Raw genomic sequence first — 20764 nt, forward strand, 5'->3', positions numbered from 1 at the left:
TTAAAAAGAAAAGAAAAGGAGAACATGTTAGAGAAATCAGTGTTGGGCTATGTGAAAGTTATCCTACAGTTTACTGGATTTACTACTTTCTCTTTCGATATTAATCTGTGTCTCTCAGTTGCAGTCTCTGTAGAAATGAACATGTAGATAGACATTCTTAATTTCTGGTCCTTTTATGTGAGGTCTTGTGGGGTTGTAGACCTTGTGGCTCAGAAGGGATGGGATCCCTGATGGACACTAGGGTGCTCTGGAGTGGTGCCTGTACCCTGACTTAGGACTGAAACGTGGTCTGCATGCTGGAAGATGGTACAAATGGCTACTCTGGAAAGTGGTTTTGGCCTCAAGAAAAAGCAACAGCAGTAATGAGGTAGCTCTTCACGTTCATGAAGAAATGGCTGCAAAGTAGATGTGTTCATGCATCCTTAAACGGCAGGTTTGCCAGACACATCAGTGTTTGTTGGGCTTTTGGGACTTTAAACACAGCAGGAGACAAATTGTGGATGGTGCCACGGTGTTTTGTATTTTTTTGTTACTGAAAAGGCTGCAGATGCTCATAGACGAGCATGCTCATTGATGTTACCACTACTCTCCAGTACTTCCTGCTGCAGCAAGCAAGGCACAGTGAAGCAATGGTGCATCTGTGAAGTGACTGTATTTGTCCCTTCCCATTGCCCATGGCTGCCCATGCTCTTAGTTTTAGAGTTGACATGAGATGGATCAAAACTTGGTCACCGTGACTTCCCTGACTTTTTGATGCTAAAGCAAGGAGATACCTGTAAAGCCCAGATTTAAATGGGAGTGCACCTCACTTTCTACAGGAGTGACACTTCTGGTGTACAGAATGGAAGTTTCCCCAGTTAGGTGCAGCTGTGTCCTTTCCTTACCCAGGTCATGCAAAGCACTCTCTTCCTTTATTACAGGTCTAGTCCTTGAGAGGGAATTATTTAGTAAACTACCATACTAAAGTCTTGTTTACTTACAGTACAGCCATCTTCCAGAACAGCATATGTGAATTTGCTGTTTCCTTCTGCCTTGATCTCACTCTCCACAGAGCTCATCAGTTTCAGAGCTTTTTTAACATTTCCACTGGCTTCATCCATGTAGGCAATGCTGTTCTTGCAGTAGTAGGTGATGTTCTGGGAGGCACGGCTGGAGAGGATGCGGAGGAAGGCCAGCTGAACTTCTGAGACATCCTCTGGAAGCTCAGGATCACCGTAGCTGAACTGCAGAGCACAACACATAAGCAACAGGTTTTGTTTAATCATGTCTAGGGACAGTCCATATAGTTATATTTCACCCACGAAATGTTTATCTTAGTTTAATTTCAGGATTATTTTTTAGTACATTGTGATGTACAATATGTGTACTACCTTTTGGGCTGTTAACTGTGGTAATTTCTTACCTGGAAGCCTCCGTTCATAGATTCTCCAAACCAAACGTGTTTGTTTCCACTGCTTTCACTGGTCCACCATCTTTTCCTTGGCACAGTGCTGGGGTTAGCATTGAGGCATGTCTCACCAGTTTCCATATTACAGTACACTTTAATAGCATCCATCTTGCAGCCTTGGTTAGGATCAATCCAGTACTCTCCTAGAGGTTAAAAAAAAAAAAAAAAAAAAAAAAGGGTTAGGGGGCTTAATATATTTGGAGAAGAATCTGACTGCATGAGAGAGAAGCTTATTTCTATGCCAGATTCCTGCGCCAAATTAGGAAGCATGTTAGTTTTGACATAAGAGATGCCACACAGAAAATAAGATGGTATAAAAATATACTGAGTTCATGAGAATACTGTTATATGACTGACATTAGAAATAAATATAGAACTTATACTTGTCATGTTTTTTTTCCCATAAAATTATTGAAAAAAAAATGTTCACTTATAAGCATGTAAGGAGTGGAGTTGAAGTCAGTGTATATACTATGTAAACGCACAGTGAATTAAAGTGTAAAATTACTATTACATTTATCATCTTTATCATGACACTTGTTTAAAAACCCAAATTTTTATAGCAGATCTCTGCATTTAAATACTCAGAGACAATAGCATTCATGGGAAAAAAAAAAAAAAAATCAAGATCCGCTACCATTGTTAAAAATAAAAACCTAACATACCACTCTTGAGCTCAGGATGGCAGAATTTCAGATCTCTGCAGTTACGAGCCGGATTCTTCCGTGATCCATCAGGACTAATGATGTTTTCAATCTGGTTGTTAATTGATTTCATTGAAGATATGATGTCACCCAGATTGATTTCATTTTCTTTTGGCTCATCTCGATATTCATACCCATAGCCCCCTGGACCTTTTTCACCACCGACCAGGGGAGACACAGCACCACAACATGGACCAGGAGGACCAGAAGGACCAGGAAGACCAGGCTGGCCTGGTGGACCCTAAAAAAAATAGCGAACATAGTGCTAAGTAGAGATCACAGGTTACAACTAAAAGTCCATGTGGGCCCTAATCCTAAAAAATGAGAATTCCCACATAAACATTTAATTTACATATTCATTAAATAATGGCACTTGCTATAAATATCTGTTAGACTTTTTGGGCCTTTATTTTCCTAAAGTTGGAATTTTCTTTTCCTAATTTTGTCAAGTTGTGACTGTCCTTTTTCTGTCTGGGCTTTGAGCAGGAGAAGGAACCCTCTCCACCAAAATCCAGAGAATAACCATTTCTTGGCTTTAGAAGTGACTATGCTAGTGACCTTTGCAGCACTGGTCTCTCTAGAGGAGTCTAGGAAACCCATTTCATAGCTTCCAAGACAAAGGGAGTCTGTGCTTTGAAGTGAAGAGGAGATCCTGCTTCCCCTTGTATGCAGAAAAGTCAATGGTTACCTGAGACTAACACAATGCCCAGGGTATCAATAGTTACACTGAACTACAAGTAATCTGTATTTTTTTTTAATTTAGCCTTGATAGCTAGATACCTCCTACCACAAACTCTGTCCATGAAATACAGAATTTTCTGAGGGAGATATTTAAATGGGAGAGCACCCTATGTTTCATGAATAATCCCTACAGATTTGTTTGTTTGAATGAGCACAATTTACTTACTGCAGGGCCACTTTCACCTCTGTTACCACGGGGGCCAGGAGGACCAATTGGACCTGCATAGCCACTTCTACCATCTTTTCCAGGCGGCCCAGCTGGTCCTGGGGGACCCTAAAACAATGTTGAACACAGATAATATGGTCAAAATTGTTTACCAGATAATCTCAAATCCAGAAATACTTTGTGAGATATTTCAAACATTTCTGTACAATTTATCAGGTGTTTTCTCTTTCTTCAGCTGTTGCCTGTTAAGATGGCCAATTTATTTATTTATTTTTTTAGTTAAACAAACAGTCTGAATCTTCCTTCCAGTTATGTTCAGTAAGGAGTTTTTCTTACCCTTGCACCTGAAGCTCCTGGACTTCCAATTGCACCTTGTGGACCCAGGGGACCCTATGAAGAAAAGTAAAGTAAGTCATACACCTCTCAGTAATACTTTGCAACTAGCTGGATGTACCTTAAGTAAAGGCATTGAAAACATTTTTAAGATTATATGAAACACATTCTTATAAAAAGAATATGTCAGGTATGAGAGAGAATGGTTGCCATTCTTTAACCAGAAAATAATATCAAATGCTGTCTATATGAAAAAATCTTAGTGATGTGATACCCGAAATGCAAGCAAGCCAACCAACATCAATGAGGTTTGGATGAAATCTTGTATTCATAAGAATACATAGCTATAGGCTCAAAATGCTGCAGTTTTAATCATATTACCAGTAAATTTATTTAAATAATTTGACAAACACTCATGTTTTCAAATGCATTAAAAACTTGCTTTATTTATGCACCACAAAGAACTAAGCCATATGTTTAAAAATTATTGATCATCTCGCTGTCATAGTGTAAATGAGAATTTATCAGTTTGGGTTTTTTTACTTGTGTTATATGTTAGACAACAGGTTATATTGTGTTGTTAAATAGGTTGGTATTGGTGGCATTTTATAGTTAACATTCCCATCTTTTTGCCACCATTGGTACATTAATTGAGTAAGTTAGTTTCTTGATTCTCATTTGTATCATGAGTGTTAGTAATAGTTCTTTTCAGTGTAAATCCCTTTTTAAATTGTTACTTGTCATAAATACCTACGGAATGCCTGTCTATTACCCTTCAATTCTTTTAGCTATTAAGAACTGTTCAAAACGGTAGTGCATGTTTACAGTTCAGTAGTTTACAATTTCATGCCCATTTTGCCCTAATATTAATTACTGCAAAAGATGAGTGACAGAAGGGAGGTATTTGGACTCGGAGTAGCTTTTTCATGGATTTAGTTGTCTGTCTAGCATAGATTTCTAATAGATGTAGATATTTCAACCCTTATTTCTACCTTTTATAATTTAATCAGGAATAGCCTATATAAATGAATGCAAAGAGTTTGTTCCAGACACAGGCAGACACATAACTGAAAGGGATTATAGCAAACCCAGCTTTAGCTCCTAGCAGCTTCTCCCAGTTCTTTATTAATACTTATTTCAGGTTGATTCAGGGAATCTGGACTTTTGAACACATCTGACAATCAAATCACACAGCTTCTTTATAATTTTTTTTCTTTCCTCAGTAAATTAGTTAAAGCTAACTAGTTACCTGGGACCTACACCACAGAAACTAAGATCAGCCATAATTCCCGATCCAATACAAAATACTCACAGGAGGACCAGGGAGACCAGGGCTACCAGGAAATCCTCTATGACCCTTTATGCCATTGCTGCCTCGTTCACCAGTTTCACCTTTATCACCACGAGGACCTTGAGGACCCTTCAAGAGCACATTTGCAATAAAAGGAATATAAAAAGAAATAAGAGAAATGCCCAAATAACAGGGAATAGTGAATGTATGATATCAGAAATACTTTAAATATGACTTACAGCAGGACCACGAGCACCAGCAGGACCAGCAGAGCCAGGAGGGCCAGGTGGACCCTATGACACAATAAGAATAAGGTGGTATGGATCACTTGGAGTTGAATAGACCCCTACTTTATTTCCAGATAAGCAGTATGTTCAAAGCCAGCAGCTGTTTGAAAACAAGGGGAAGCTACAAACACACACACACACTACATAATCAGCAAGAATTCTAGCCAGTTCCTTTTTCTACCATGTTAGTCTTACTCAGCTGCTTGTAGGCACTGATACATACCACGTGCACTAGACCCCTCCTTCATTTTGTGAGGTGCTCAGTGCTCAAGCTGTGCTGGCATCAGCACTTCTCACAAATAACTTGAAGACTTCCAGAGTTACTCCCTTCATTTAAATAAATAACATCACTTGTGCTGCATGAGCACCAGATGGGATGGAAATTAAGATAGGGCCTGGTGGGATGATGTGCTTTTTGGCGTCCTAAGAAGTACATGGATTTTGAGCTTAGTTTATATACAGTTATCAGGAACATAAACTGTGATGTCTTTCCCCTCAATATTCTTATAAAAGAGGTCCTCAATGCCAAGAAACTATAACAGTAACAAATGTACAACTCTTCCAAACTTCCACTTTATTACTGCATGAAATGGATTTTGTATAGGAAAGGTATGTAAATAAGCAGTAAGCTATTTACTTTGGTCTTACCTGAAATCCTCTTTCACCAGCTTTTCCAGGTGCGCCGTTGCTACCTGCAGGCCCAGGGTGACCAGGAGGTCCTGGAGGGCCAGGAGAGCCACTTTCACCACGGTCACCCTGCAGATAGTAACAGTTGACAGGATAATAAATTTAAACATTTACAGAACTATGATGTAAGGAGTATATTCAGTGGAGCATAGGAGGTTCAAGGAACAAGTTACATAGCACAGAACTACGTATATTGTCATCTCTACACAACATTTATTTGGCAATCTGAAGATAATGGTGATTCCTTACTTTGCCTCCTGGGGATCCATCACGTCCAGGCAAGCCATCTGAGCCAGGGTTACCCTGGAAAAAAGAGTGGTACAGTTTGTTCATAGACTGGACAACAAATAGACAGCTTGTTTTCCAGTAAGCTGAAATAATGCTCATCAAAGAGAGAGTTTTCAAGAAAGAAGAGTTCCTGGAGGTGGAGTGGGCCATAAAAGATCTGTATGACCTGTATTATTTTGTAGGTGTATGGGCAGTGCCATCAGTTTAGTTCCAAGTGAGACAGAGATGTGGTCCACAGGCAGTAAAAGGTATAGCAGAGACAGTAGGCTACACTGCCTTACATGAGAAAGTAATCTGCCCAGGCCCCTGTGCATCAGGCACTTGAGTGAGGCTTTGTGAACCTTAAAGCATATCGACTCCCAGAGTCTCCCGTTTGTAACTCACAAGCTAGCAGGAAGGTCTAACGCATCCACTCACATCTCGGCCAGGCTCCCCAGGTAAGCCTCTTTGTCCAATAGGACCTTGCGGACCAGGAGCACCGCGTTCTCCTGGGACACCATTGGTGCCTGGTTTACCATCTTCACCCTGAACAAAAAGGGAAAGGCTTTAGCTGCAGATAATGTACTTAGGAAATACCATCATGTTATACATCTTTAATTAAAGATGCAGTGATTATGAAGGACACATAATAAAGCAAAGGGCCAGTGTGACTTTGGTGATTGTGAATACTCAAAATAAGAAAGAGAAAGACTTGGCCAAATTGGTTTCTTTTCATTGCTGGTAATATTCATGCAAGGTCACTGAACCCAAGGAATGTTCCTTATGGTTTTGTCAACTAAGAAATAATAAATGGGTATGTCTCTTCTTACATGCCCCAAAGCAATAGCCAAAGCAGTTAACAAAAAAATGCCGGTCTATCGCTATATTAGTGATAAAATACAAACCAAGCCTCAACCCCCTTTTCTGCAGGGAGGTGAAAGTACTTTTCTGTTTGGGTCATAATATTTAAGCAAGAAACATACTGAGAATTAAGGAAAGATAAACAACTTGCTGTAGGCAAAGCTATGACTCAAATCTTGTCTCAAGAAGAGTTTATAGCCCATGACCCTCCTTAAGTGTGTGAAGGTGGTTATATACTTCTAGACAATGTGATCCAGAACTCTTGGTAATAGAGGTTAAAGACAGCCTCACATGCCACAGCTGCTGGTTACTGGACATTTTAAAGCCTGATCTTACAGATGTAAACACAAATAACTAAATTCTGTGGTCTCTGGACTAAAAAGCATTTTAAAAAAACCCACAACACATTCATTACTTTTTGTATCTCTAAGCTATTTTTAGTAGCTGGATTACAGTTGTTGGGTTAGCTTCGAGGCTACTGCTGCAGTGAATGCACTCTCACCTTGGCACCTGCCATACCGGGTGGACCACTTGGGCCACGTAGACCTGGCAAACCTGTGTTACCCCGGCCACCGACAATGCCTTGAGGACCTGTTTCACCTGGTGGCCCCTGTTTAAAAAAAGGTCAGATCAGTCAATACTGAGCACCTTTAACATTCAAGAGGGGGCTTCTTATTCTTGAGGGACAGAATCCCTGCCTATTGGTGTAACAGTCCCTGGCTGGACGTGTACTTACCCTTTCTCCTCGTGCTCCTGGTGGCCCTTTTTCACCTGGTGAGCCGGGCTCACCTCTTGTTCCAGCAGGTCCTGGACTGCCAGGAGAACCGGCACTACCGGGGGGTCCAGGAGGCCCATCCTTGCCTGCAGGCCCTGCGTTACCAGGGGGACCTGGACTACCCTAAAAAGAATTTTAAAAAGAAGAGTGTGAGCTGTGTTATCTGAAACAGTAGCACACGCTTAATGGCATTGATCTTCCTTCATGAAAGCCAGCCTGACTCGAGTCATTGCCTGAAGGCAGATTTAGGGTCCAACCCCTATGCACCCAAATCTGATCTGGTCTTATAAAGAGAATGCTTTTGCCTACCATTTTCAAAACTGATACTTTTTTCTCCCTATTGTCTGGACATACAGTTTGCATAATGCAACACTTGCATGTTTTGGATGCCCAGTGGTTGTAATACATCCAACACAGGATACACACTCCTCATCCATGGCTCTGCCACAGAAATGCGAAATAGTAGCAGACCTGCTGATTTCTTGCATTGCTCATGCCAGATATCTTTAAGGTGGTGTCCTGGACATGTGCAGCATGAAATGTCTTTCATTAAAACTCTTAGCCAATCAATGGAAAGAATTACCTTGACTTTAATGGTACTTTAAATAAAATTCTACTTTTTTTCTTTTTATTCAGCAATATTCTAATTTGCATCTGTCTGTAACTATAAAACAGAAAATAAAAATCTGTTTATTCAAATATTAAAAAAAATTGTCTTACTTTATATCTCAGTTACCATACAAGAAAGGATAATTTATAGTTTTGATTTTAAAATGGGTAAACCCATTGTATTCTTTGTATTTTCTTAATTTTTAAACAATCAAAAATCAGAATCTAATTTTGACTATGTGAGTCAAAAATAGGTGCATGTTGAACATGCAAGGATATTATGAAACAGCTTTTCTTCACACACAGATATTGTATAAAATATTGGAATTAGCTGATACACCAGCACACCTATTTATAATAGGACACTGCAGACTGGTGGATTAAACGTCAGATGTAGGCCATATCACAAGAGTGAAACTTTGCCACAAGAATCTTTCCAAACTTCTCTTTCCCAAGATAATTAAATCTTATGCCATTCCATTCTACAGGCAACTAAAAAAAATTCTCAACAGGGATCTACAAAATGTAGTTTTGAAAAGGCATACCATTTCAAGATCCTGAACTGAATATTTCTTGCATCATAGAAGAGCAAGAGAGAAAACAAGATGTCTGCCACCAACAGAAATACTCAAGGACCTGATCCAGGAGAAGGACTCCACTAACTCTGATGGGCTTTGGAAAGCAAACCATAATAGAAGAAGGAATACCAAGACAGTAACCGAATGAATTGCTATTCCATATAACACAAGAAAGAGGAGACTAAACTCTCTTTTGCAGAATTTTTTCCCTAAGTCCAAACATCATATTCAGAATGCTTTTGCTTATGTTATATTCATGTCAAGGTACACACAGCTTGCTTAATATAGTTTAATATATTAATATATGTCTAAATAGATCCACAAGGTAAGAATAAAAGAAAAGGAGGATAAGACAACTTACATTGCTACCAGGGGGACCAGGTAGACCACGAGCACCAGGGAAACCAGCAGCACCCTATGAGAGATCGATACTTTTAGTTGTCATTTTCTGCAGGTTAGAAAAACATGAACAAATTGATTTTTGTACAACAGCTGACTTTGAATTATATTTAGCTGTTTCACTTAAAACCCGAATTAAATGTCCTGTAACTGAACAATAAGTTCACAATTTTAAATTTTTTTTTATTTTCTATTTTTTGCAAGTGAAGGTCCTGTATGTTCCTCAAAGGGTAACAAATGGGCTCTGAAAAACTTAGCAAAGATGGCATATAAATCTAATAATTGTTGAGATAAGCCATTTTATAGATTTGGGTCATTGTGCCAAAAGCTATTTTGGCCCCTTACTTATATTAAAATCAATATAGTCCAGATCACTAAACACCTCAACTTTAATTACTCCTTCTGGAACACTTTAATTATTCTTGAACTGCAAATATTGAAGTCACTGAAGGTATTGTTTTTCATTTACATCATGTTTGTTGTAATAGATAAAGTCATTTATCAGTGACTAAGTCAATGAGATACTCACGGGGCCTCCAGGAGATCCACGTTCTCCTTTTGTTCCTTGGGGACCAGGTGGACCCTACATGGAAGGAAATAGATAAAGGAAGTGATTTGATAAATAGATTAAAATTATAGGAAGTGTCATTAAGTTTCCAGCAGTTCAAATGCTTGCACTTGGGCCCCACCACCTTGAGGCTGAGGGAGAACTGAAGAAACCTCTCTTTGTAGCAATAAGGAACAGCAAAAACTTACTGGTGCACCAGGACCACCCTGTGGACCTGCAGCTCCAGGGGGTCCAGCCTCTCCTCTCAGACCAGGTGGGCCTCTTTCTCCTTTCCCACCAGGTTCCCCATTTTGGCCCTGTAGAAAAATTATGTTATATTAGGACTCAAAATGAAAAACGCTATCCAGATACTCTTCTGAAGGGAATTTAAACATTCAATTAAATGTGAATGCAGTTGAACTCTATTGGTCGACAGTACAGGAAGGGAAGAATAAAGAAATGTTGCTCTGTGTGTGACTAAGTACAGAAAGAGTAGCAAATGAATCAAATGTATGTAGCAGGTATGTATATTAAAGGGGTTACAGCAAGACTTTCTGAATGTGGATAAACTTAGAGAATCCAAAAACTCATAATCACATTCAATTGCTTTTAAGTATTTATACTTACTGGAGCTCCAGGGAAGCCAGCAGGTCCAGGAAGACCTTGTTCTCCTCGTTCACCCTGTAGAAAACAACATTAGGAATGGAAGATGTTAGAAAGATAGGCTTCACTTTACAAGTTAGAGAACACTCCCATGAATACTGCTGAAGTTTCTTTGTCTTATCGGCCTTTGGAGGAGAAAAAAACCCCAACCCAAACCAGAAACAACAGTTGCTCCTGAGCACTAAAAATAACGGTTCAGGAATTATCTGATAATTATCTGAAGTGTGACAAACTAATCTCAGTTACATCTGTATAAACCCTGAGCAAAATCCATGGTGTTCCCCAGATCCAACTGAGATCCAAATGTGCTGTTTTATCAATCTAAAAAGTAAATACAAGAATAAAAGTACTAATAAAAGTTTACTTAACTGTAAGACAAGATGGAAACAACTATTGCTCACACTCTTGCCCTGAACTGTCGCCATAGCTCTCTGATCCCTTTACAGTGTTAAAAGCACTGATTTTCTGAAGTCCTTAGCACCTGTAAATCCCAAGAGTCAACAGGAGCGGAATGTGCTTAGTTTACTTTGAACTCAAGCCACCTGTGTTCCTGATCAGGTAGGTGCGACACTGATGTCTATACTAGGCTAGAGGAGCCATGGTAAAAGTTATACTGGGAGAAAAGTACTATCACTTACAGGACCACCACGGGAACCCATTGGACCTGGGGCACCTGCTGGACCAGTCTCTCCCTGTAAGGAACAAGAATGATTACTAGGTGTTTTTCTTCCCATGAGACAGCCACTGGTGTGACTCTTTACAGTATCAAACATCATTACGGCGGATGCTTTACCTTATCTCCAGGTGGGCCGGCAGGACCAGGAGGACCGATGGGACCTACATTACCCTGAAGAATTAGAAAATAATATATTTTGTATCAAAATATGACAATGTTAATTCCTCTATTTTGAGCAGTAGCATCTATGTTTCAGTGTAAACAGGTTGCTAAAGATATTTAAATGGAAGTAAGTCTACAATGCCAGTGTGTTGTTGCACACTACTTTTTGGAGTGACACTCTGAGATCACACCATTTTCTGATATGAGAGATTTCCAATTGATTGATCCTCTCTTCCCCCCCCCCATCTAAACTTAATCCAAAACCACATGAAGTTAATAGGTCTCTTTCAACGATAGACAAAGTTATCTATTGCCCTAACTTTTTTCATATAAATAATTGGTCCATATTTCTTCAGTATATGTTCACCATCTCTTGGCTAGCTCCCTGACTTTTTTCTTTCTTGAGAATTTAATGTGTTTCTAATGGTTTGAAATAAGTTTTTTACATTTCCTCCAACTTACACAAGCTGCGTTTTTTATATTTGTCATCCCTTGTTATTTTGACGTATATACTGCTTGTATGTACTCATTAGATACACGTGTATATTTCAAGTGTCTGTTTTATGTGTATATGCTATATAGATATATAAATATATCATATATAGTATCTGTAGAAGTAATGGGTATGAGAACACTTACTATCATAATGTCTTTTTGTGCTTCATTATAACCAGCATTTTTCTCATCAGTCAGCTAGATTTAGGAAGCTAGTAACATTTTCTCTAGTTTTGTACTGGTGCTTTCCCTCAAAAACATTTTCCCAATTAATTGTAATCTTCTGCTTGCAAAAAAATTCTATTCCATCTACCCAAGCAGCTGTAATCACAAAAACTAGTATAAGTCTAATTTAGTTTATGAAACCAGATTTGCACTGCCAGAATGAAATACAATGGGATTACTACTTTACGTCACCTAGACAGTACTTATTCAGTGTAAGTTTACTTATGTTCCAAGTGTAGACTATGTGAAGCTAACTGATAAACTGCTAGATGTTTAAAGACGACTCACTCTCTCTCCTCTTGCACCAGGAATGCCATCAGCACCTTTGCCGCCAGGTTCTCCCTAGCAAGCATAAGAAATAAAAAGCATAAGCAAAAATCAAGCATTAGACAAGCATAAGGCAGGGGGGAAAGAAGAATTAAAACATTACTGAGGAGAGGATCTCATACTCAGGGTCTCTCAATAACCAGATTTCCTTATTGTTATAATACAAATCTAAAACTGGGGATGACATTCTGCCCAGTATTCAGCATCAGATACTGAACACTTTGATGGAAAAAACCCCAAATTAACTCAAAGTGGAGTCTATGCCAAAGTGTTTGCCCATGGTAATGAACTATTCTCATTGTTTATTAGCTTCATTAGAACTGTTTTGATGTACCCCTTCCCCAAGAGATCTAGCACAGCAAAATATCTAGCATATATTAAACCAGGTGAAAAATCCTGTATGTTTTTACATGTAGGACCCGTATCACACAGCTAAATCAACACTACTGCTACACAGTCAGCACCTCTGAAATCAGGCCAAAAGTGAAGACATGAACAAACCCAGTGCCTTGTGGGAAGCTACCACTAAATTAGCATAAAATTGGCAGAGTGTGGGTGTGTTACCTTATCCCCTTTTGGTCCAGGACTTCCAGAAGCTCCTCTTTCTCCTGGCATTCCCTGTAAGCCAGGCAGCCCTGTGCCTCCAGCTGCACCAGGTGGTCCAGGAGGACCCTAAACAGTAACAAAAACTAATTAGAAAAGAAAAAAAAAATTAACCTGAATGGTAGACATAAAAGCAGGAAAGCAAGCAGGTCTGTGGGTACCTTAGCACCTTCTGAGCCAGCAGGACCTGGCCCACCTCTTGCTCCAGGAGGTCCTGGAGGACCTGGTGCACCACGTTCACCTGGGATACCATTTTCACCCTGTGACAAAAAAACCACGTTATTCTTTGTTTTCAGGTTCATAGTTTGTTAATTCATTCATGTCATTATAGAAATGTTGCTGTATGATTTACCTTAGGGCCTGGGAATCCAGGTCCTCCAATATCACCTTTTGGCCCCTGTTTATGAGAAAATAAATGCAAGTTATCCATGCATTTTACTTAGTAAATCTGCATTGTGGTTGGCACTCTGTTTCTCTCACCTATAATCCCTAAAATCAGACTTCTCTGCTCTGCGGAGTGCTGATAGCTGTCTGAATTTGGAAATGTAATCTAGGAAGAACTCATGTATTTTTTGTTACTTAAAAAAAAAAGGAATTACGACTTACTGCTTCTCCAGGCTTTCCATTCTCTCCAGCTGGTCCTGGTCCACCGGGCAATCCCTACATGAAGGAACAGTATTATCATCCATGTTTCATAGATAAATTATGCATTTTCCTATCTAGCAAATTTTTTTGACACAAAGATGTGTACTCAACTCATTCCAATCCTTTACAAAGGAGGAGGTGCTAATTTGATAGTTAGAGGTTTTATGTGACAGAATCTACTGGGCTAGCCATCTGGTTTGCAATTATGAAATATAAAGCAGTAACTTTTGTCAAGCAGTTGATCTGTCTTACTTCAAAATATGATGACATGCACCCTAATGAAAACGTTTAGATGCCTCCTTTTTGTGTGTGTGTGTGTTAGTCTATTAAGAAGAAGCAGAAACCAATAAACAATAAACACACAGCACCTGGAGGCCGGGTGGACCTGATGGTCCTGGTTCTCCTCTCTCCCCAGAAGCACCCTACAAAAGAGAAAACAAAAGAGAAAAAAAAAAAAAATTGTCCGAGATCATTTCAGTGTATAAACACCTCCACATCACCTCTAATCTATGCCTCCTTATTGTCATCAGATGACGATACTGCACAACCCCAAAGACTAATGTATCTTGGTGTTCTGGTATTTGTTCTTTTCACTCACTGTGTTAGATTCAGCAGACACATTTATACTTGATGCTAGTCTGACATGCTATAAAGGGAGCAGTAATATGCTTCAATTTGAAAAGGTGGTAGGTCCCCAAAAGCTCTAAATTGACTTTTCATTTCAACTTATACTAGGTCTACCCAACTCAGATCTCTCCTAACAAAGTTTTGAGTATTAATTTATTAAAATAATGGCAAAGATTAGCTCTTTTATTTGTCTTCATAAAAGGAGATTTCTTTTCTTTATATCATTAAAAATATTTTCCTTCCCCTAAATTCACAGTCTCTATCTGTAGATGCCAGACCATCTCGGCAATAATCGATAATTGCCTCTTATGGGACTACCACACTTACAGTAGGTCCAGGAGGACCCGGGAGGCCAACATCACCATTCTTCCCAGCAGGACCCTATACAAAGACAAAATTAGGGTATGGTTATGAGTTGATATAATTTTTACATGACTCACCAAGTTATTATTAATTATGTCATTATTATATTATAAAACAAAATGTTAATGAAACTTACTGGTGTTCCAGGTGGTCCACCAGGGCCTCTTTCTCCATTCTTGCCTGGTGCACCCTTACAAAAGGGAAAGATCACATTTAGAATACTTGTTCTGGTCAGTATACAATAACCTAAAGCTGCAGCATGAGATAGCCCCACTATGGAGCAATTTATTTTAACATTTGAATGATCAAGCATAAGCACAGGAGAAGTGGAGAAATCCCACTCACCTCATTGCCCTTAGGACCAGGGAAACCCATTACACCTGGTTGACCACGTGGGCCTGGAGGACCAGGTGGACCAGAGCGGCCAGATTCACCCTGACTGCCCTGGAACAAGCAAAAAAGAAATGAAGACATGGCATCTGTTAGGTGAAATAAATGAATATCCATGACTATTAAATAGTGAGGGCTAGAGACATTATCATACAAAATTTATTATGTGTTTTGTATTTCAACTACGCTTCTGTATAATCTGTATTTTAAATAAATTACAAGATTTACAGAATATTATTACAATGAGACAGGATATCAGGTGCTCTGGTAAATAAAACAAACAAAAAGGAGACAATTAATCAGACTGTGATAACAACCTGTCATGTAGATACTGTGGGATGAGGGTAAGGTCAGTAGGAGGACTAGTATAAAGTATCTGCACAATGTACATACTGGAGGGCCAGGTTTCCCGTCACTTCCAGGGCTTCCTGGAATTCCAGGCAAACCCTGCAATCAAAGGAGAAAAAAAAAAATGTTATTCTTCAGTTTAAAATGTGTAGTATTAAGTTACAATACTGTCCTGGTTTCAGCTGGGATAGAGTTAATTGTCTTCCTAGTAGCTGGTACGGTGTTATGTCTTGGGTTCAGTATGAGAAGAATGTTGGTAACACACTGATGTTTTCAGTTGTTGCTAAGTAGTGTTTAGACTAAGTCAAGGATTTTTCAGCTTCTCATGACCAGCCAGCGAGAAGGCTGGAGGGGCACACAAAGCTGGGAGGGGACACAGCTGGGACAGCTGACCCAAACTCACCAAAGGGGTATCCTAGACCATATGACGTCATGCTCAGCATATAAAGCTGGGCGAAAAAGAAGAAGAAGAAGAAGAAGGAGGTGGGGGGATGTTCAGAGTGATGGTGTTTGTCTTCCCAAGTAACCATTACCCGTGATGGAGCCCTGCTTTCCTGGAGATGGCTGAACACCTGCCTGCCCATGGGAAGTGGTGAATGAATTCCTTGTTTTGCTTTGCTTGCGTGCACGGCTTATGCTTTACCTATTAAACTGTTTTTATCTCAACCCACGAGTTTTCTTACTTTTACTCCTCTGATTCTCTCCCTCATCCCACTGGGGGGGGACTGAGCGAGCAGCTGTGTGGGGCTTAGTTGCCAGCTGGGATTAAATCACGACATGTACATAAATATAAATATATACAAATACATTTTAAACTACTTGCTTGATTTTAACCTGTTTAATAAAGATTAAAACTCCTCCCATTTCCCCCCATCCCATTCAGGGGAAAAATCAGAGAAAGCTAACAAATTATTTTGTTAGGAGCTTATTGCTTTCTCTGAGAGGCATTGAACATTAATCAATGTGCACAAAACTTGTATTCTTTCATTATTTGGGAAGAAAACTAATTTCAGATGGTAAAAATCAAGGAATGAAACAATTTTGACTATGTATCTTTATAACATATTTTAGTTAATTTGTTTTATATTTGTAAACATTATTTTTGTTATATTTTAAGTAATTCATTTTCATTTCCAATAAAATCTTGTTTAGCTCCCAGAAGCCTGCAGTCAGGCTGACTTTTGAATTTCAAGGTATTTGTTGTCAGCAGTTGCTAGCTCTCAGTACAGCTCTCAGAATGTTGTTACATCCTGTACATATTACGCAATAGGTTATCTCTGAAAATCTTCTTGATATGTACTATGAAAATCTGACCAACAGCCTATTTGTTGTAACTGGAAATAATAAGTAATAAATACAATATTTAAGTATATTGAAATATTTAAATTAATGTATAATTTAATTATTTAAATGTTAAATTTAAGCCTGTTTAAGTAATAATTTAAATATAAATCTATTTAAATACAATAACCCAAATACATCTTAAAGATAATAAACAATGCATTTTATAATAAATTATAAAATCTGCTAAAATGTAAATAGATAATACAGAAAATCATCCAATGCTAATTCACATTAAAGCTGTATCTCATGACAGTGCATGGCAAACTCTGAGAACTGGGGAGCATGTTCAGCTTCATCCAAGTTTCCTCACTCTCTTGTGACAGATGTTCTCTAAATGCCCCGTGTCTCTGCACCGTTATCTATTGCACTATGAATATATGTAGTCTACTTTACTTTAAGGAATTAATAGAAAAATTTTCTAAGTGAACTCCTCTGTTGTATCAGCTCAGATGAGGCATCTCTAACAGAGTTTATCACATTTTCTTGGAAACGTCCTGTCTTACTCTCATTCCAGGAAGACCTGGGCCTCCATCTTGTCCACGCTCTCCTGCAGGTCCGCTGGGGCCAGGAGGACCTGGGCTACCACGTTCGCCTGCAGGACCCTAAAAAAGAGATGTTGAAATTCACAGCAAGGAAATCAGCATCATAATGAATCTGAAATTGTCCATTCAAGTTCACATGGATTCTCCAGAAGTTTGGGGTCTTTTTTAGAGGAAGACTTATACCTTTTCACCTGGAAGTCCATTGCTACCGGGTAAGCCACGGAAACCGGGGGAGCCCTGCCAAATAAAAGAACAAAATATGGATCGTAGGCAATATGACTTAGGTAATGGCAATTGTATGATTTTTTTCTAAACTACTTACCATTAGACATATTATTATGAAAATTAAGGAAAGAAATAGATGGAAATGACATTTCACCGTAGCAAGTGAAGTCTACAGAATTATTTTCTCTTTGGATATAACCCTGCTGTTGAAATCATAGCCTGTCCTCCATTATTTTTAACCAGCCCTACATTAGTTACTTTATTTATGAGTTTTCTAAATTCATATAAAAAATAAAACAACACATTCAGTCTTGAATAATTATTTCTTCTAATTCAATACTGAGAAGAGCTCTATTGTATTGTTTTAATATTTATATTTACTACTATCTTCATTACTTACAAGAAATTTGAATTTTAAAATTTAATTTGCAGCCCCATTTATATATTTAATATGATTCATTTGTTCACTGTGCATCTTTGGTTTCCTCATAGCTTCAGCAAATACTGCAATCAATTATTAAATTAGGAGTTATAAATAGATGAGCACAATTTTCTTTGGTTCAGATGGGAATAGAAATCTGAAATTTGTAAGAATGTTGCTATTTATTTTGTTGAAAAATATCAATTCAGGAATTTCTTTGTAAGAATGCTCTTTGGAAAGTTATCGAATCTGCTAGCCAAAAAACCTGTTGGCTGTAAAGATATTTTACCATAGAAGACATCCTGACAACATCGTTTTTATTAACATTTAACATCTATTGACAATAAAGATGTTGACATAAAGACATATCCTGAATGTAGAAGAATTGGTGTTAATCTCACTTTCTAGAGCTGAAATTTGTGATTGATTGTTCATTTTTGTTAACTGAGAAGTAATTTTGAAATTTGTATTTTATTTTATTTTTTTTTCCACCATGTAGTTCTCACAGTTTTTGGTTGCTTTTCAGCACAAACTTTTTGATAAAACTTCCAGGTATATAAGATCAGTGCTTCTTCAGTATCAAAAAAATGAAAGAAATTAATTTTTTTCAGACTGAGATAGATCCAAGTGCTGCAATTCAGATGAGGAACTAGATAAGAATTCTCCCCAGTTTTGTAATCCAGTTTCACATCTGGAATTTGCTGAGAACAGATATGGAGCCAAATTTCTCCTCAAAGTATTTTGAACACCAGATTTTGCTGTCTCTATATTAACTCAAAATGTACCTTGAGTGCACGGTCATCTACAGCAGCTTACCCTTTCTCCAGGGGTACCAGGTACACCATTCTGGCCAGGTTCACCATTTGCACCTCTTTTGCCTTCCTCACCAGGAGGTCCAGGAGCTCCTGGGGTGCCATTTTCACCCTGACAACAACAACAAAAAAGCCCGCCAGTGAAGTTAGAAGTCTCGAAAAAAACCCCCACCGAGTTTTGTATGGGGAATGATTCAGGGTTCAGACTTCCTTGGAAGAAGCCTCTGAATGCATTTTAAAATTACTTACACGCTCGCCTTTTGGGCCTGGCTCTCCTTTTGCACCATTTTTACCAGGTTCTCCCTAAACAGGAGAAAATCCCATTAAAATCATGGGTTGCAACAGGGTATTATTCTAGAGCTATCAGATGTACTAAAATATTAAGAAGTAGACATGGTAACTTTCAAATTACTGACTCATTTTTATTATTTTACATTCTGCAAAGGAATTAGCATGCACTGGTTGAACCTGGATGTGGAATGCATGGGGCTCCTTAAAAATCCAGTAACAGAAAGAAGTGATACAATCTTAAACATCACCGAGTAAAATTTTACATCTGTTTCTGAGCTGTTTCAGACATTGAGAATTTTGCTTGAAGTCCCTGAGTATTTCCTCTGACAAAGAACTATGTGTGGTGTAAGGCTGTCAGGAAAGATCCTGCTGGGGTAAATGACAGTACAAGAATAGCTACAACTCCATACGTGCAGTGGACTGTGGACTCAGCCCGTGGGAATTTAAACAGGTGAAATTAGGATTTCAAAACAACAGATTTTGTCTAATGTAGCCATTTTCGACAAGCTATTTTTTTTTGTTGTGTGTTTCTGAATTGATAGATAATTTAGGAAAGCAAATAAATATTATCATATTTGTGTATAATGTTATATATAGCAATATATAAATGTGTGAAAGGTAAATATATATTTAGAAAAATAATTGCCTATTGTTATTATAAAATAATTTTTTAGACCATCTCAAGTGAATAGGATGAATTCAATGGGGTTTTTTTAATGGAATCAGAACAACTTTCACCATATTTGTTTGAACAACCAGTGTAATGCATATTAGTAACTCACCGGAGTGCCTTTTGCTCCAGGGCTTCCACTTGTACCTGGAGGACCAGGAAGACCACGGCCTCCTGGCAGACCAGGAGCACCAGGAACACCAGCAGGTCCCTGTAGAGAGTGAATGGCAGACGGGGATGAAGAAAGCATAGCATTGTTGGACTCTGCCCAGCCCAAACAGTGACCTTCACCAACACAGCACAGCAATAGACAATGATATGAAAAGTACCCACCATTTCACCCTTGTTGCCAGGGCTTCCAGCTCTTCCAGGAGGGCCCTGAAAAAATAAATGTGTAAATAACCAATGCTGCTAACCTAGGACTAAACCAAAGGACGTGTAGGGCTTTGTGAAGAGCAGGTGGCACAACATTTCTCAGTTCCCATGTGGTATTTAAGTACCTGAGGCCCGGGTGGCCCAGCATGTCCCTGAGGACCAGGTTCTCCTCTCTCTCCAGGACTACCACTAGAACCAGCAGGACCAGGAGGACCAGCTTCACCCTACAGAAAAACAGTAAACGGAGAAATGAATGCATTTGAGTCTTGTCTCCAGGGCAATCAGTATTAGCGTCATAATTTCTTCCTCTACTGTGGCATTTTTGCATGATTTGGGAAGAAGGTTACCACCATCATCACCTAAGTGCAAGAGCCAAATAAGCACAGCGACCCTGGTGCTGAAGCACGAGTTACCCATGGACTCCAGCCAGCACATGCTGCACAGCTCCTCTAGTTGTGGGAAGTTCACTTGAGCCCCTCCCATAATGCAACATAAAGCATTGGGTCTACCACTTAGTGGTGTTTTGGGGTGGGTATTCATGAAGGTGATGAGGATAGGGCTTGTCTCATGCTGCATATGAAAACACATGAGTTCCAGGCTTGCAAACACTGTAATAACAGCCAGAAAAAGGAGGACTCATAAAATAAAGATGTATAGTGACATAAGCTGACTAACTAGAGAAAGGACCAAATCCTATATTGCTATGCATCTTTAGCTGAATACCTTAAAACCTGGAGAGCCTGGAAATCCTGCAGTTCCAGGGGGACCTGGGGGACCCTTAAAAGTGAAAGAAATACTATTAATGCAAAAGGTAAAAGCCATATGGAATTAATCTTAAGTTAAAAAAAATGTCTGATTATGGGATATT

The 20764-nt window shown here is 38.9% G+C and overlaps 1 protein-coding gene across 2 annotated transcripts in view; it reads right to left on the reverse strand.

Moving 5' to 3' along the window:
* COL3A1 (collagen, type III, alpha 1) overlaps nucleotides 1-20764 on the reverse strand; it is a 53272-nt gene that overhangs the window by 1172 nt on the left and 31336 nt on the right. For both annotated transcript variants that reach the window (XM_010583220.1, XM_010583219.1), the window contains 36 exons: nucleotides 20620-20673; nucleotides 20022-20120; nucleotides 19855-19899; nucleotides 19634-19732; nucleotides 18810-18863; nucleotides 18565-18672; nucleotides 17286-17339; nucleotides 17064-17162; nucleotides 15262-15315; nucleotides 14824-14922; nucleotides 14615-14668; nucleotides 14443-14496; nucleotides 13857-13910; nucleotides 13450-13503; nucleotides 13196-13240; nucleotides 13005-13103; nucleotides 12805-12912; nucleotides 12202-12255; nucleotides 11149-11202; nucleotides 10994-11047; nucleotides 10320-10373; nucleotides 9902-10009; nucleotides 9675-9728; nucleotides 9108-9161; nucleotides 7521-7682; nucleotides 7287-7394; nucleotides 6362-6469; nucleotides 5906-5959; nucleotides 5618-5725; nucleotides 4922-4975; nucleotides 4704-4811; nucleotides 3395-3448; nucleotides 3059-3166; nucleotides 2113-2392; nucleotides 1403-1590; nucleotides 981-1223 (listed from right to left, as the gene is read on the reverse strand). In XM_010583220.1, the coding sequence (XP_010581522.1) occupies nucleotides 981-1223; nucleotides 1403-1590; nucleotides 2113-2392; nucleotides 3059-3166; nucleotides 3395-3448; nucleotides 4704-4811; nucleotides 4922-4975; nucleotides 5618-5725; nucleotides 5906-5959; nucleotides 6362-6469; nucleotides 7287-7394; nucleotides 7521-7682; nucleotides 9108-9161; nucleotides 9675-9728; nucleotides 9902-10009; nucleotides 10320-10373; nucleotides 10994-11047; nucleotides 11149-11202; nucleotides 12202-12255; nucleotides 12805-12912; nucleotides 13005-13103; nucleotides 13196-13240; nucleotides 13450-13503; nucleotides 13857-13910; nucleotides 14443-14496; nucleotides 14615-14668; nucleotides 14824-14922; nucleotides 15262-15315; nucleotides 17064-17162; nucleotides 17286-17339; nucleotides 18565-18672; nucleotides 18810-18863; nucleotides 19634-19732; nucleotides 19855-19899; nucleotides 20022-20120; nucleotides 20620-20673 (3240 nt within the window). The remainder of the gene's footprint in view (nucleotides 1-980; nucleotides 1224-1402; nucleotides 1591-2112; nucleotides 2393-3058; nucleotides 3167-3394; nucleotides 3449-4703; nucleotides 4812-4921; nucleotides 4976-5617; nucleotides 5726-5905; nucleotides 5960-6361; nucleotides 6470-7286; nucleotides 7395-7520; nucleotides 7683-9107; nucleotides 9162-9674; nucleotides 9729-9901; nucleotides 10010-10319; nucleotides 10374-10993; nucleotides 11048-11148; nucleotides 11203-12201; nucleotides 12256-12804; nucleotides 12913-13004; nucleotides 13104-13195; nucleotides 13241-13449; nucleotides 13504-13856; nucleotides 13911-14442; nucleotides 14497-14614; nucleotides 14669-14823; nucleotides 14923-15261; nucleotides 15316-17063; nucleotides 17163-17285; nucleotides 17340-18564; nucleotides 18673-18809; nucleotides 18864-19633; nucleotides 19733-19854; nucleotides 19900-20021; nucleotides 20121-20619; nucleotides 20674-20764) is intronic.

The sequence above is a fragment of the Haliaeetus leucocephalus genome, unplaced genomic scaffold (genome assembly GCF_000737465.1).
Source record: "Haliaeetus leucocephalus isolate CR32 unplaced genomic scaffold, Haliaeetus_leucocephalus-4.0 Scaffold880, whole genome shotgun sequence".
NCBI lineage: Eukaryota > Metazoa > Chordata > Aves > Accipitriformes > Accipitridae > Haliaeetus > Haliaeetus leucocephalus.